Source organism: Monodon monoceros, unplaced genomic scaffold, assembly GCF_005190385.1.
Source record: "Monodon monoceros isolate NGI ecotype Baffin Bay Population unplaced genomic scaffold, NGI_Narwhal_1 Super_Scaffold_21, whole genome shotgun sequence".
Taxonomy (NCBI): domain Eukaryota; kingdom Metazoa; phylum Chordata; class Mammalia; order Artiodactyla; family Monodontidae; genus Monodon; species Monodon monoceros.
The window spans coordinates 78,018,677-78,034,842 of record NW_021703778.1 but is presented as its reverse complement, the minus strand read 5'-3'; the positions used below and the strand labels follow the sequence as shown (position 1 = coordinate 78,034,842).

Sequence of the window (16,166 nt, the reverse complement as noted above, 5' to 3'; positions counted from 1 at the left end):
CCTCTAGGTCTCAACATCTAGTTTTCACATGTACCTGCATGAAGTGCAGGTTTCTGTTTTATTCCTTTTTTACTGGAACCAGGCTGTGGGCCCTTGTAGGGTGAGGCTGGAGTTAATGATAGAACTTGCCCACAGTTGGCTCCTGAGTGTCCCCCTGTGTGGCCAGAGAGGGGTTGACAGAGTCCCTTCAGGGCTGCCCAGGGAAACTCGGAGCCCAAGGGCTGGGCTGGGGGGTTCCCGGGGGCGGGGCTTCAATGCTGCTTTCCCTCTGTCTCTTCAGAGCCAGAACAAAGCCAAGCAGTGCAAGGACTCAGCCATGGAGGCAGGTACGTGGCTAGCCCACCTCCTCAGCTTAGGGGGTAGGGTGGCTTGGACATCCCTTCCCCCACAGCACACTTCCTTCACCCTGGGGACACAGTCACGCTCATCACTCTCATTTCCATACTTATGCAAGTAAAACGAAACCATTCGTTTTCTCACATTTGCCAAGACTGTTCTTGGTGCTTTGCATGTTTTAACTAACACTCAAAACAATCCTGCAAGGTGGTCATTATTACTATCCCCTTTTTTTTAACAGACAAGGAAACTGTGGCACAGAGAGGTTAATTAACTTGCCCAAGGTCACACAGCCAATAAGTGGTAGTAACTGTATTTGAACGCAAGCCATCTGGCTCCAGGGCCCAGGACTTTCACAGCCACAATCAAGGGAGACAGGCCCACTCATCGCACACACCTCTCTCTCTCTTACATACACTGAAACCCATCAGAGCCTTCTCTGGGCTTCTGTCTCTTCTATCCTTCTCCTGATGCCAGAAGACCCCAACACCCCTATCTCTGCTGACACAACTCCTAGGACAGAGAGCTTACCGTTGCTCCCTTTCCCTGGGAAGGCTCTCCCTCCTGCTAGCACTGCCTTTCCCAGGACCCAGCTGCTCCCTTGGCTGGGGCCACAGAGGTCATGGTCCAAGCTTGCTGGCTTCCCAGCCCGATAGCTCCCAATGCTCCCCTTCACCCCTCCTCCAGGGCTGCCCTCTCTGAGCCTGTTTCCCATTTGGAAAGTGAGACGGTGGGACCTGGGGATGGTGAGAGGCCCAGATTCTGACTTTGGGTGTATGAGGCTCTGCTCCAGCCCCAGGCAGCTGGACCACAGGGGGAGCTGAGAGTCACCCTAAGGGCAGTACCACAGTGGGTGGCCCTTACGAGCGTTCAGATGTAGCACCAGCAGCCAGGGCAGGTATCTCTAAGGAGGGGGAGGGCACTCTGGGCAGGGGCACTGCAGGAGCAAAGGGGTGGCCTGTGGGGGGTGTCTAGGCCGCTGGCCTCCCCAAGGACTGCCTGTGCTTCCAGAGCGTGTGTATAGGCAGAACATCGAGCAGCTGGAGAAGGTGCGGGGCGAGTGGGAGCAGGAGCACCGGGCCACCTGTGAGGTGAGACACTCCCGGCGTGGAGGCTGCTCCCGAGCTACGAAATGGGAGGGACGCCCGTCCCCGCTCCCGCCGCTTCACGGGGGGGGAAAAGAGGCAGTGCTGCGGGAAAGGCATCATTCCTTCCTTCATTCACTCATCCACTCACTCCACAGGCCCTGTGCTGAGTCCCTGCCCCTGGGGAGCTCACCGCCTGGCTTTGTGCTCTGGGTCCCCTTCTGCAGGCAGGCATCCTTCGCCCCTTTTGGCTGAAGCCGAAACTGAGGCTCAGACAAAACCCATAGCTTCCCTGGGCTCTGCTGATTAGCAGGGCCTGGGACACAGGCCTCAGGATCCAGGGTCCAGGGCTCCTCTTAAGACGCTCCCCAGGGTTACACTCCCCCACGCCTGGAGGAAGGACGGGGCAGGAAGCCCACAGGCAGTTCAACTTCCCTCCCCAGAAGCCTCAGGAGCTGGCACAGAGGTGGGGGTGGGGATGCCCAGGAAGAGTCTTTCCTTTCGGCTTGGCTTCAGCAGAAGGGGTCTGGCTGGTCAGTCCCAGCTGAGCTGAGTGGGGCCTGGCCTGGCCCAGCCCTGCAGCAGCCCCCGCCCCGCCCCTGCTTCTCCCCCAGGCCTTTCAGCTGCAAGAGTTTGACCGGCTGACCATCCTCCGCAATGCTCTGTGGGTGCACTGCAACCAGCTCTCCATGCAGTGCGTCAAGGATGATGAGGTAGGGGCTGAGGGCAGGGAGGGGTAGGGAGTGGGAGGGGGGCGTGAGGAGAGGGCAGCTTCCTAGCAGTGGCGCACCCAGGTCCACCTGAGCCTGTCAGCAAATACCTAGTCCTCTGTGGTCCGAGCCCTGGCCTCAGGGGTCTCCGACCTCAGTGCTGAGCCACTGCCCCAGGCCCCCGAGTACAGGGAGCTCAGTACCACAAAGGGCCACAGCCTCTCTGCCTGCAGACTGGGCTTTGTGGTTACCCTGGCATCTGCCCTCTCTGCTCACCCCTGCTCCAAGGCCTTGGCTCTGCTATCAGAGCCACAGAGCACATGCTCCCTCTGCTGGGATGGGGAAGGGAGGTGGACACAGCACCTCAGAGGTTTGCAGAGAGGCTGGGGGACCCTCGGTTGCCCTGCTCCAGGCCTGGCGCTTGCAGGAGCCAAGGTCCAGTCCCTCTTCTGTCTCTAGACATCTCCAGGGTGTCCTGGTTCCCCCTTACTGAGCTCTACATGCCCGGTGGGCTGGGTGGGTCCTCCTCAGCAGAGAGGGGCTGCCACCTCCCTTGCCAGGGGCCTTGCAGTCCTAGAGCCATAAGTTCCCTCTCTCATGGCAGCCCTGACTCCCTGATGCCCGCTGTTGTTACTTGCCTAACCCCTTCTGCCTATGGGGTGAGGAGTTTTGGGGGTTTTCTCCCCAAATGACTTGAGCCCACCTGGTGACCTACTTATAGCGGAGGAAGGAGTGTGGGCTCTGAATCCTCTCATACCGGATCCAAAGCCCAGCACACTGAATTCCTGCTTTGTGACCTTGGGCAAGTCACTCTCCTCTGAATTTCCTCATCTGTAAAATGAGGAAGCAGTGTCTACCTCAGAGAACAGGAGTGGGGTAAATCCCTTGCAAAGGAACTTGTGCACAGTAGGTGTTCCGGAAACAGGCGAAGCTGTCAGCCAGGGCTCTAAACCCTCAGGCAGGCCTGGGGCAGTTACACCTCAAGGCCCCTGGTCAGAGTTCAGACCTGAAGTGGGGGCAGGCTTGACAATGTGGGCATGGAGGTGAGGCCTGGCCCCTCAGCCTCTGCTTTTTCCTGCCCCCAGCTCTACGAAGAGGTGCGAGTGACGCTAGAAGGCTGCAGTGTGGATGCCGACATAGACAGCTTCATCCAGGCCAAGAGCACGGGCACTGAGCCCCCAGGTGAGGCCCACGTACGGGCAGCACAGCCTCTGGGTCCAGGCCCGCCTTCCCTAGGCCTGGCCCAGGTTCTCTGAGCCTCAACTGCCAGGACAGAACTGGGGTGGCTCACAGCTCCTTTCTGGGTGGAGAAGCCTTGGCCAGGCCCGGGGAAGGGGTCAGGGACAGTGCAGTCCCCTGGTTGGGTCCTTAGCCTGCCGCCTCATCCAAGATAGAGGATGAGCAGAGCTTAAGAACACTGACACTGGATGGGGAGATGAGGATAGGGACAGAGGCAGGAAGCCTCTCCAGAGCACCTGCTCCAGCCTGCTTGGTACCACTAAATCTTGAGTCTAGACTATTCGGTCTTGGCGGTACCCACAGTGAGATATCTCTAGGAAGGGAGCAGGCCCTGTCCTCAAGCACCTAGGTGGCCAGGGCAAGGATGGTAAGGTGGGGCCCCAGTCTGGGTCTCCGGATGGGGAGAGGATGGGGTGCCGAGTGGCACAGGTCCTGCCTGCCCTGCCCTTGCCACCCTCGGCCTCATGCGCTTGCTGCCTGCAGCTCCGGTGCCCTACCAGAACTACTATGATCGGGAGGTTGCCCCGTTGTCCAGCAGCCCTGGTGTTCAGCCGTCCTGTGGCATGATAAAGAGGTGAGCCGCCTGCTGGGTGCCAGCCGGACGGGATACAGAGGGTGGGGCCAGGGGTGGGGAACGGGGGCTGCCAGGGAGGGAGGCCAGCCTCTCCTCCTGCAACTGGCTCTTCCACATGTATTTATTGGGCATCTATTATGTGCCTGGTGCCAGGGTTTAGGTGCTGGGCACTCTTCGGGGACAAGACAGGTTCAATCTAATCTCATGACACCCTCAGCCCGAGGGGACCTAGGCATTAAAGAATCACAGCTCCCTTATTCACTAGCGACTATGCTCAGAGCTCCAGGGAGACCCCAGGCTGGCTGACCCCTTGGGCTCTGCTGCTAGCCTGGTTGGAGCCTTGGACAGTCAGGCTGCAGTGGCAACCGTCTCCCACTGGCACGGGATCAGGGCATAGGAGAAGGCCCTACAGCCAGTACTCTTGGAGAATTCTCCAGGTTTTTCCAGGGCCCCTTCCCTGGCCTGGCTGTGGTAGGTGCCAGGGTCCTGGTGTCAGGCCCCAGCGTGTCACTTGCACAAGTCACACACCTCCTCTAGGCCCGGGGCCTATGCGTGTTGGGGTCAGACTCAGACCTAAGGACCCTCTTGGTTCAGGCCTTGGGTGACGACGGTGACAGCCCACTGGGAGCGCCATGGCCTGCTCAGGGGGCCCCCCTACCCAGGAGCCAGTTCCCTGAGCTCCCCATCTGTACACATCTAGGAGCATCCATGGGCTTCACATGGTGCCTGCGCCCCACCCCCACCCCCAGGCCTCCGTGACCTCCTCCCTCCCTCCAACCCACTGCAGAGAAGGCCCTGCCTTTGAGAGGTGGGTGGGGTGGAGGTGACAGGCTCCCAGTCCTCTGAGGACAGCTCATTTCTGAGGCCTCTGGAGCCGCCCTGCAGGAAGGCTCCTGGGAGGCAGAGGCTTGTGGGCACCATGGCATGCTCCTCTGGGAAGCCTGAGAAAGTAAGAACCCCAGGAGGAGGGCATTCCTACCCTCGCTATCATTCCAAAATCTTAGGGGACTCAGACCTCCCTGCACTCCCAGTGAGGACCCAGATCCCAACACACGTGGTCACTTAAACAGCGGGACAGAAGAGCTCACCTGGGGCAGTATCAAGAAAGGACAGAAAGGGGTCTGATGAGCATGAAAGGTAAAGAGGGAAGGAGGTCGCACAGGCAGAGGCCTGGCTGTTGCAGGGGACAGGCAGGGACCACCGTGTGGGGACCAGAAGCCAGGCAGGGCTGGGGACGGGCAGGGGCCACTGGCTAGGAAGTGAGTGGACAGAGGAACGGAGTCAAAAGCGCAGACAGCCCTGGCACACACAGCCTCGACGAGCTGCTCCTCCAGCCCCAGCCCTGCTGGGTTAACCCTACCTGTCAGGGGCAGGAGTGCCACAGGCACTAAGTCTGCAGGGCCCAAGTTAGCATCAGGCCTTCCCACGTGTGCCAAGTCCACGCATGCCTGTCCATGTGTTTCCATCCTGGGCCCTCAGCTCCACAAACCCTGCAAGGGGGCGGGGGTCCCGGATTCTCCCACCCTGGGAAAGGTCTCTGTGTCCCACCTGGCACTACAGAACAGCCTCCTATGGGCCCAGCCCCTTACTGGGCACTCAAGACCCCTGGGGGTCTGGCCTGGTCCCTATTTCAGTCTTATCTCCTGTACACCCCAAACTGGTCCACTCCACTTCCCAAATTCCTCTGTCTGTACAATCTGCACCTTTGCACTCCTCTCCCATTCACCAGCAATGCCTTGCACTCCAGTCTCTACCTGATAAAGTTGAGTCTTTGCAGACTTGGCTTGACCCCACCAGGCCAGGAAGCCTTTCCTGAGCGGGGGAAGTAGCATCAGCCTCTACTCGTTTAGCCCTTAGCACTGTCTGCTTCGGGGCACCCACATCTGGTTCCTTACTAGGTACCCCAGTGTCTGCCTCTGCCTCTTGATTCTTGCCTTTTTTTCCTCTCTTTTATTCAACAAACTTCCATGACTCCAGCTCAGTCCAGGTCTGAGCCAGGCACGAGGTAAGGGGTGAATTAGCCCAGCACTGCCTCCTGGACCTCACTTTGTGTGGTCGGGGAGCGGCTGGGCTGCCCAGGCTGGTGAAGGTCCTAGCGAGGTGTGAGTGGGCCAAGCTCTAGGGGGCAGCTCCTTTGCCCACAGGGGAGGCTGGAGCAGGGGCCTGGTGGGTGTAGGGCCTGGGCCCTGGAGCACAGAGGTCTTAGAGCCCCCAGTTAGGCCCTGCAGGGAGCAGGTACTGAGAAGATGTCTACAGGGTGAGGGACTGGGAGAGTGCGGCTGGGCAAGAGCCACTGGACCACTCTTTAGGGAGCCCTCGTGGTGAGGGGCAGCCCATAAATCACATCTGTGCCTGGAGGCTAGGGGCAACCCCAGCCCTGGAGCCCTGTGGGCTCCCTGCCTCATCTACTCCCCCCATCCCACCCCGACTCACCTGCTTTCCTCCCTGTCCCCAGGTTCTCTGGGCTGCTGCATGGAAGTCCCAGAACAACATCGTCAGCAGCTTCTGCGGGTAATTGGGGGTGACAACTGTCAACCTGGGGTGAAGGGGAGGATGCCTACTTGGCACAGATGGGCCTTCCAACAGCTGGGAGGTTAGGGGTTGGGAAGAGGCTGGGCCAAGTCTGGGGAAGCTCCACATCAGGGGGGCCTCCAGGGACCACTGTTCTTTGTAAGGGGCGGGTGCCAGGCCTCACCCTGCTCTCAGCCTCCACAGAGACCCTGACTCCCACCTCTGATCGGAATGAGGGTGTCTATGCTGCCATCGCTGTGCAGGAGGTGCCAGGACCCCACACCCTGCCAGCCCAGGATTACAGGGCGCTCTATGACTACACAGCCCAGGTGAGGCCCCGCCCTCCCCTCCTTGGGAGGGCACCAGCATGCCCAAGGGTGTGCTCGCACGTAGGCACATGCACTGAGTGGGCTGGGGTGGGTGCCCTTAGAACAGCACCTGGCCCTTGGGCGGGGCCCAGTGTGGACGTGCTGAGTGAAAGATGAACGGCACGAGGGCCTTGGTCACAAGCACACGCGGTGTACAGGCAGGTGTGCGCGTGTGCAGCAGCTGGCAGAGCTGCAGCTATCTGAGGAAGCGGTCTGAGGATCAGGCTCTGCACCCACGGGTGAGGGCCTTGTTCTCCGTGACCACGGGCACCCAGAACAAGCCATGGTCGGAACGAGGCCCTCAGCTGTGCCGGGGTTGATTTTCTGAAGCCCACAAGGGGAGGATGAGTAAAGGAGCCACAGGGCAGCTGTGCCCAGATCCCCAAAGAGTCTAATCTGCTCCCAGTTTGAGGTGAGGGAGTACAGAGCTGGACTCCAGACCCACTGGGACTGAGGCCAAGCATCTCCTCGGGGCTCGGCGGGCTGCACTGACTCCCGAAGCCTGGTCCCTGGACAGGGAGACAGCCCAGGAGAATGATGGTGTGCCTGTGTGACAAGGGCTAGCAGAGGTGCGGGCGTGGCAAACACACCTGACTTGCTAGGTTGCAGCGTCTGAAGCAGGGAGGGGAAGAAGGGATTGGCAGGGAGGTGAAGCAGGGGAAGAAGCCCCAGGTTGTGTGGGAGGCCCACAATGACAAACCAGAGGGGACAAGAGGCTGAGCCCCACGAGGCACCCCACACCCTATGTCTCCAGGGCTGCCTTAGCCCAGAGTGGCCTTGTCTTGCAGCCCCAGGAGGCCGGCATGTCTCAGCTGACAGCCCATCTGGGAGACAGGCTGGCATTTACCGCCTGGGGTTGGGGGAACGCCTGACCAGAGGCCCTCCCAGCAGGCCCCCTTCAGCCTGATGCGTTTTCATTCTCTTGCCCAGAATTCCGATGAGCTGAACATCTCTGCGGGGGACATCCTGGAGGTCATCCAGGAAGGGGAGGATGGCTGGTGGACAGTGCAACGGAATGGGCAGCGTGGCTTTGTCCCTGGCTCCTACCTGGAGAAGCTTTAAGGAAGGGGCAGTAGCCCCCGCCTGGACCTGTCCTGTCCACGGGGCCAGCAGTGCCCCCACCGCTGCCCTGGCCTCGCAGGGGCCTCAAGACAGAGCCTACCCTCAGGAAAGGTACCGGCTGCTCCCGAGCAGTCCTTCCCACAGGGAATAAAGGAGCGCTCTTTTTCCTCCTTGCACCCGTGTCCAAGTGCTCAATTCGGAGGAGGCAAAGGAGGGGAGAAGCCCAGGAGAGCAGAGCTCCCCACCTGCAGTGTTGTCACTGAGGCCCCAGCTCAGGTCTGTCCCTGGTCTGCTGGGGATGGGGAGGTACCCTAGCCCTGGGTCCCGGGGAACTGCCAGGGAGACACGTTCACAGCGGGCAATGGGAGAAGGCCGCAGCGGTCAGGGAGGATGGGGTAGGGGCAAGGAGACGTTCGGGACAGCTGGGATGGGGAGACCAGGCTTCCTGGGGCAGAGGGACTAGACCAGGGCAGCAGCAGACAGAACACAGGGAAGGCAAGAGCAGCAGGACAGGGCAGGTGTGTGAGCACAGGGAGGAGGGACACCTGGAACGTTCTGGGGATGAGCCAAGCTTAGTTCCAGGCAGGAAACAGGTGACAGGTCTGCCGAGGCGGAGGGGCTGTGGCACTGTTGCTTAGGCAGGCCTGGAGTCTATGCGGGCTGACCTGGGCACAGAGGTGGCCAAGCTTTTCTTCCACTCTTGGTGCTCTCCGGCCTTTGTCTTTTTGGCCCCAGAAATGTAACTTCTACTGCTGCCCAAGGCCTGCCACGGCCCTGCTCCAGCCATGCCAAGGGCCTGGGGAGTGACTGCGGGGGGGAGAGCCAGTGGGAACCAGCCGCTCCGCAGTCCTAGGCCTCCCCAGTGCTCGCCTGTGGGAGCCCCAACACTCTGCCAGCACAGCAGGCCAGCAGCCCGCCCCGACTCAGGGCCAGACATGCGGGGGGGCCTCCTCCACCGGGCACACCTTGAGTGAGCCTGTTACTATCCCCGTAGACCACCTTCCCTGGGACTTCATCACTTCGCTTGCTCGTTCATTAACCTTTGTGGCCCACCCCCTGTGAGCTCAAGAGGAGGAATGCCTCAGACACTGGCTTTACTCAAGGGGCCCTTGACCTGGTGGAGGGGAACAGATAGACCAGAAAGCTGGCGGCAGTACAGGAAACGTCCTGATGTGCCAAGCAGTCCTGAGGCTTCTGGGAACAAGTGACCAAGATAAGCCAAGGAAAAGGGGAAGTTGTTCCAGGAAAGGAAAGGGGTTCCTTTCTGCTCCTGCCTGCCTGTGATGGCAGGGACAGAGAAGGGAGTGAGGGGCATCACTGAATTCTCCAGGATTTAGAACTAGAAGAGACTCTGGGGGAATCTAATCTGACGTCCTGCACGACTGGGCACCAGGCACTCCTGTCAGCTTCAACATCTCTGTGACTGGGAGCTCATGGCACCCACGGAAGCCTGCCGTGGACCTGTGGCTTCCCACGGGTCCTGGCTCTGCCTGGCCAGCCGTCCACCTGGCAGCCATACGGAGGAACATTCCACGTGCTCAGGCAAACATCAGATGCCACAGTAGCAAAAATGAGGCCTTTGACCAAGCTCTGCCCTAGGAAGATGACCAGGAGGGGCTGGTAAAGAGGGCTGTTCCTCTGTTTATTGCAGACGTCCATCTTTATGCCCTTATCTTCATCACTTAAGCAAAAAAGTGGGTTTGATTAAGCAAACATGACACCTGGTCAAGGAGGGGGATGGCCGGACTGTGGCCTCTGACCTCAGAATCAGGTGTGAGAACACCTCGAAAGTCTACAAAGCATGAAAGGGTTGTTTCCACCCAGTGTTATTCATGCTGGGGCCACGCAGAGGTGAAAAGGCACAGGGCAGCCCCTGGGTGCAGGGTAGGGTCCTGGAAGCACGGCTCCAACTACCCTCCGCTAGATGCCACCCCACCACTGCTTCCGCCAGAGGGTGTATGGCAGACGGGGTGGGAAAGGGCTTTGGGCCTCTGAAAAAAATCAGACTGAGGCTTAAATCCTTCCTGAAAGGTAAATAAATTGTCTTTTATAAAGCATATTGTACAAGTGAACTGACCAAATGACCATACCTGTCCCTGACACAGCTGAGGTTTATAACTAGGGATGTTTGGAAAGAAAAATGTAAACTTGTGCTTGGTTTTATGCTCCCTGAAGGAGAGAGAGAGAAGTCAGTGACTAAAGCCCTGCTTACACAAATGCTTGCCTGGCCCAGAAACGTTGCCCAGGACAGCCAGATATGAGAGCTGTCAGAAGTAATTCAATCAAGCAAGGTATTTTGATGACTTCTGTGTGACTGACACTGTATTTGAAAATGGGGGGGTGGGTACTAAGATAAGGGGGTGCTGTCAAAGAGCTCACTCACCCCAGAAGTAGAACAGAGACACTATTGCCCCTCTGATACAAGGTAGACAGTGAGTAGGGCAAGAGTAGGACCGGGAGACCAGGTGCAGGCCGTCCAACACAGAGATGATGGTGGCTTCTCCAGGAAGTGGCAACTGGGCTGGAGAGCAATTCTGGAAGAACGAGGGAAATAGATCAACAGGACTTGGTAACTTACAGGATGTGAGCCAGGAATGGAAAGAGTGGAAAGGAAGGAGATGAGAAGAGATTCCCCTTCCCAGGTGGACTAGAAGGTGGAGGAGGAGTAGCAGCAGGGACAAAGTCTGTGCAAAGGCCCAGAAGAGGCAGGACAGCCAAGTAGACTGACCACTGGCATCAGATCATATATGGGCAGCCAAGAGGAAAGAAAAGAGGAGAAAGTTAGGTTATCAGTGCTTTATTTATTCCTTGAAAATACCTTGTCATCTTGATTGAGCATTCCATTCAACTGCAAAGATTTTTTTAAAAACCTTTGGCCTAGATATTTATCATCATCTCTGATAGGTGCCGCAGTGTCTACAGTCCTGGAGGGTGATGGGTAATGAGTGTTAGATAACAGAGCCTGCACTCCGGTCATTTAGGCAGCCAGAGAATAGAATTGAAAGCAACTCTGGGGTCACAATTTATACCAGGAAAAAAGAAACCCACGAATGAATCTAAGTCAGATTCATTGCCTCTGCAGCCTTCTCCAATCTCTGTGCACCAGGTCACAACCTCAGCTGGACAGACAGCCTTCCCAGCAGAGGAGATGGTGACAGATAAAGAGGTTGTTGGTGTGTGTGTAATTGGGTGTATAAATAACTGCGGCCCACTTCTTGACAGAGGGCTGCTCAAAGCCAGAATGGAGCAGGAGGAAAAGCATGGCCTCTGAAGTCAGACTATCAGGGTCTGAATCCACGCTCATGCTTCCTTGTGTGGTCTTAGGCAAGGTACAACTTCTCTGGACCTCAGTATCATCATCAGTAAGATGGGTGCAATAAGCCCCTGTGTAAGTTGCTATCCTTGTAAAGTTCAAAATTAGATATAAGCGCTAATTAAAAGCATGAGATGATCATTTTTAATAAAAAAGTCCACCACCTCCAAATCTTGGCTATAATCAACAGTAACTTTGCGCTTGGTATAGCATCCTCACTTAACGTGCCCTCTGGAGAGTGCTGGTTATGTCGGTAATTCCTTCCCAAAGGTGACAAGGAGGAAAGGAGAAGCAATGCACTATTTGACCGAACTGGACACATGCACCACTGGGGTCTAACACTTAACTCCAACCACGTTCCCACAGCTATTCGCAGGCCTGGCAACCTCAGCACAGGGGTAGCTGTTAGGCTCTGTCTGGCTGAACCAGAATATCTGCCTATTTCCCATACAGGCATGTGAAGCAGCAGCACAAGCCCAGAACAAGGTCACCACCAGCAAGTGGGCACCCCATCCTCAGCACCCTCACAGGATTCTCAAGACCACAGGGATGTGGCTTTCTAACTGTGCTCTACAAAGCCCTAGCAGGGGCCAAAGGGAGGAGAAGCAGCGCTCCCACTCCATTTCAAGCTCTACTTGTAGAGTTTACCTATTGGACCAGCAGTGGTTCTCATCCCTGGCTGCTCAATGGAATCACCTAACAAGTTTTTTTTTAATGTTGATGCTTTGGTCACACCTTAGACAAACTGAATCCAATTCTCTGCCAGCTGAGCTTGAGCATAAATATTTCGAACACTGAGAACTTTTCTAGCTAATGGGCTCTTCAGCTGAAAAAATAAAGTTTGAAAACCATCTTCTTATGGCACCATAGTGACATTTCAGACACTGAGTGTCCCACTATGGTGCTGGGGATACAAACATAAACAAGTCTCTTTTCTATCCTATTATAAATTCTGTATCTATTTTACTTTCAGTGGATAAACTCAAGAGACCAGGACCTGTGTATGAGTTAATTTCCCCCACGACTAGCCATGTACTCAGCACTGTCCAAAAAGGTATTCAGTAGGTAAACTCAGAAAATTTCTGCAAGGTACTGCACAGTACCCTCAGGAAATCTCAGGGACACTGCAATAAAGAACCACACAGAACATGCAAATTATTTTCAAGAACTGCAAGGATGCTGCATATAAGATCAAGTACCCAAAAAGTAGGGGCTCCTACGCACCAACAGTAACCAATTAGCAAATGTATCAGCAACATTACCCCATTCACAGTAGCAACAGACATTGAGTTTCACAGAAAAGTTTCCCAAGTAAACTTAACTCTGTTCAAAATCTATAAGAAAAACAAAAAACAACCTATCAGGACTTCCCTGGTGGCGCAGTGGTTGAGAGTCCGCCTGCCGATGCAGGGGACACGGGTTCATGCCCCGGTCCGGGAAGATCCCACATGCCGCGGAGCGGCTGGGCCCGTGAGCCATGGCCGCTGAGCCTGTGCGTCCGGAGCCTGTGCTCCGCAACGGGAGAGGCCACAACAGTGAGAGGCCCACGTACTGCAAAAAAAAAAAAAAACAAAAAAAACCTATCAAACTGGGCAGATGATACAAACTGGAAATCCAGGAGATACAAATGGCTGAAACAGCTTTAAGAGTCCTAGCTAAGAGTCAAAGACATACATATTTTCATCTACTGGATGGGAAGAAAAGGTAAAGGCTGATAATATCCAAAGTGTCAAAAACAGATCAAGATGGTGGAGTAGGATGGGGGACTCACCTCCCCCAGTGAACACATCACAAATACATCTACATGTGGAACAATGCTCACTGAAAACTAACTGGAGACTGGCAGAAAGACTCCTGTGCAACCAAGGCTGTAAGAAAGATGCACAAAGAATCAGGCAGGAAGGTAAGAGAAGTGATCAGGTTGGGACCTGTGCCCTCGGGAGGGGACTCAAACGAGCACGGAGATTACACGGGCAGAGATCCTTCCTGTGGAGTGAGCGGTTCCAGCCACATATTGGGTGCCCCAGGAAGATGAGACCCCTCGGTTGGCTGGAGGGCTGATGGCACTAACAGAAGGGCTGGGGGAAGCCTGGACTCGACTCATGAGGAACAAGCACAGACTTGCTTACTCTTGAAACAGGGCAGATTGAAACTACACAGGTCTCTGACCGGTTTCCCACCACTGCCCTGGCATGCACCCAGCCTGAGCCGAGCAACAGCTCTGGCCTCACTTGTTCCAAAAAGCAGCTCCACACTGGGGCAAGGGCTGTCTTGGCCAAGAGGAAAGCTCGTCTGTGAGGCACAAAGGTAGCCCAGACCCAGAGCAGTGTCTAAGTAGGGCAGGGGCAGCCATGACTGGCGCTTACACAGGCAGCCCATTCAGAAGCTGTCTGCTGACTATGGCCAGACCTCCACAGCCCAGGCCCGACCCACACCGAGTGCCCACACACGCCCCACTTGCTCTAAGGTGCAGCTGCACACCAGGGTGAGCATGGCAGCGGCTGAGTGAAGAGACAAAGGAGGCTCAGATGTGGAGCAGCATCTGAACAGGGGAGAGGCAGCCATTACTGTTGCTTACACAGGCAGCACGTCAGAAGCAGTCTAGATCCCTGACTGTGGCCAAACTGCCGCAGCCTGCGCCAGCACTGCTCCGTTCTGGGGTGAGTGTGCCAGCGATGGCATCAGAGGGCACACACTTTAAAGGGAACAGAGCTAGCTTGGACCTGACCCTCAGAACTTCTGCTCCAGCAACTTGAGACCCAACCTGCCCCTAATAGCATGGTGACAGCCATTGAGAATAAGGCACATCACCTCTCACACCTGGCTCTGGCCCTAGCCCCTCTCTCTGCAGTCCCACCTTCTACCAAGGTGACAGCTGCCAGCATGCCCTGGAGAAAGATGTGACTTGTGTTCACGTCAGATCTAGCTTCCCCACCAAAGCCACTGGGCATGTGCAGACTGTATAGGGTTGCTCCCACACAAGGATACCCCTTTTCAAGACTGCAGTAGGTAACTGTTTCACCTAATTTCACAGAGACAGAGAAAGTTAAAATGAGAAGACAGAGGAGTTTGTTTCAATTGGAAGAGCAAGCGAAAACCTCTGAAAAAAACAACTAATGAAACAGAAATAAACAATTTACCAGATAAAGAGTTCAAAGCATTAGTAATAAGAATGCTAACTGAATTAGCAAAAAGAATACATACACACAGTGGGAATTTTAACAAGGAACTAGAAAATATAAAAAAGAACCAGTCAGTACTGAAGAATGCAATAACAGAAATGAATAACACACTAGAAGGAATTAACAGCAGGTTAGGTGATACAGAAGAATGTGAAAGTGATCTGCAAGAGAGAATAATGGAAATCACCCAATCAGAACAGCAAAAAAAAACAAAAAACAAAAAACAGTAAAAAATGAGAACAGTTTAAGGCATCTCTGAGACAATATCAATCATACCGACATTCACGTTACAGGGGTCGCTGAAGAAGAGAGAAAGAAAAAGGTCAAAAAGGTATTTGATGAAATTATGTACGAAAACTTTCCAAACCTGAAGAAGGAAACAGATAACCAGATATAGGAAGCCCACAGGGTCCCAAACAAGATGAACCCAAACAAACCCACACCAAAACATATCATGATTAAAATGGCAAAAGTTAAAGAGAAAATTCTAAAGGCAACAAGAGAAAAATAAAGAGTCATATACAAGGGAACCCCCATAAGGCTATCAGCTGATTTTTCTATAGAAAGCTTGCAGACCAGACGGGATTAAATATTCAAAGCGCCGAAAAAGGGCTTCCCTGGTGGCGCAGTGGTTGAGAGTCCGCCTGCCGATGCAGGGGACACGGGTTCGTGCCCCGGTCCGGGAAGATCCCACATGCCGTGGAGCAGCTAGGCCCATGAGCCATGGCCGCTGAGCCTGTGCGTCCAGAGCCTGTGCTCCGCAATGGGAGAGGCAAGAGCAGTGAGAGGCCCGTGTACCGCAAAAAAAAAAAAAAGGCACCGAGAAAGGGAAAAATCTGCAACCTCACATACCCAGCAAAATAATCATTTAGAATTGAAGGAGAGAGAAAGAACTCGTCAGACAAGCAGAAACTAAGAATTCAACAATACTAAACCAACCCTAAAAGAAATGTTAAATGGTCTTCCCTAAGTGTAAAGGAAGAGGCTATAACAAGAAGTATCTACAGGAAAGGAGAAATCCCACTAGTAAAAGCAAATATATAGTAAAGGCTGAGGATCAACCACTTAAATAAGCTAGTACGAAGATTAAAAAACAAACAAAAAAACCGTAAAAACAACTATAACTACAACAATCAGTAAAGGGATAAACACGAAGATGCAAAATAGGACATCAAAAACAAAATATGGAGAAGGGGAGTAGAAAATATACACCTTTTGGAATGTGTCTGAATGTAAATGACTACCTGTTTGAAATAGGCAGATATAGTTATAGATCAGCATATATAAACCCCATGGTAACCACGAATCAAAACCCTAAAATAGACACACAAAAACTAGAGAGAAAGGCACACAAGCATACCAGTAAAGAAAGTCATCAAATCACAAGGGAAGAGACTAAAAGAACACAGAAGAGCTACAAAAACAAGTAATAAAATGGCAGTAAGTACATACCTACCAATAATCACTTTAAATGTCAATGGACTAAATGCTCCAATCAAAATACACAGAGTGGCTGACTGGACGAAAATACAAAACTCAACTATATCCTGCTTATAAGAGACTCCCTTCAGAGCTAAAGACACACAAAGACTGTAAGTGAGGAAATGGAAAAAGATATTTCATGCAAATGGAAATGACAAGAAAGCAGAGGTAGCAATACTCATATCAGACAAAACAGACTTTAAAACAAAGTCTGTAACAAAAGACAAAGAAGGACTCTATATAATGATAAAGGGATCAATACAAGAGGATATAACACTCATTAACATATATGCACCTATTACAG

At 54.2% G+C, this 16,166-nt stretch overlaps 1 protein-coding gene across 1 annotated transcript in view; it reads left to right on the top strand.

The window, feature by feature from the left end:
- Positions 1-15,694, top strand: part of PSTPIP1 (proline-serine-threonine phosphatase interacting protein 1) — a 48,802-nt gene extending 33,108 nt beyond the window's left edge. Inside the window, exons 8-15 of the mRNA XM_029237448.1 lie at positions 281-326; positions 1,348-1,427; positions 2,036-2,134; positions 3,217-3,313; positions 3,854-3,944; positions 6,400-6,455; positions 6,651-6,784; positions 7,754-15,694. Coding sequence (XP_029093281.1) covers positions 281-326; positions 1,348-1,427; positions 2,036-2,134; positions 3,217-3,313; positions 3,854-3,944; positions 6,400-6,455; positions 6,651-6,784; positions 7,754-7,885 — 735 coding nt within the window. The 3' untranslated portion in view covers positions 7,886-15,694. The remainder of the gene's footprint in view (positions 1-280; positions 327-1,347; positions 1,428-2,035; positions 2,135-3,216; positions 3,314-3,853; positions 3,945-6,399; positions 6,456-6,650; positions 6,785-7,753) is intronic.
- The last annotated feature ends 472 nt before the right edge of the window (positions 15,695-16,166 follow it).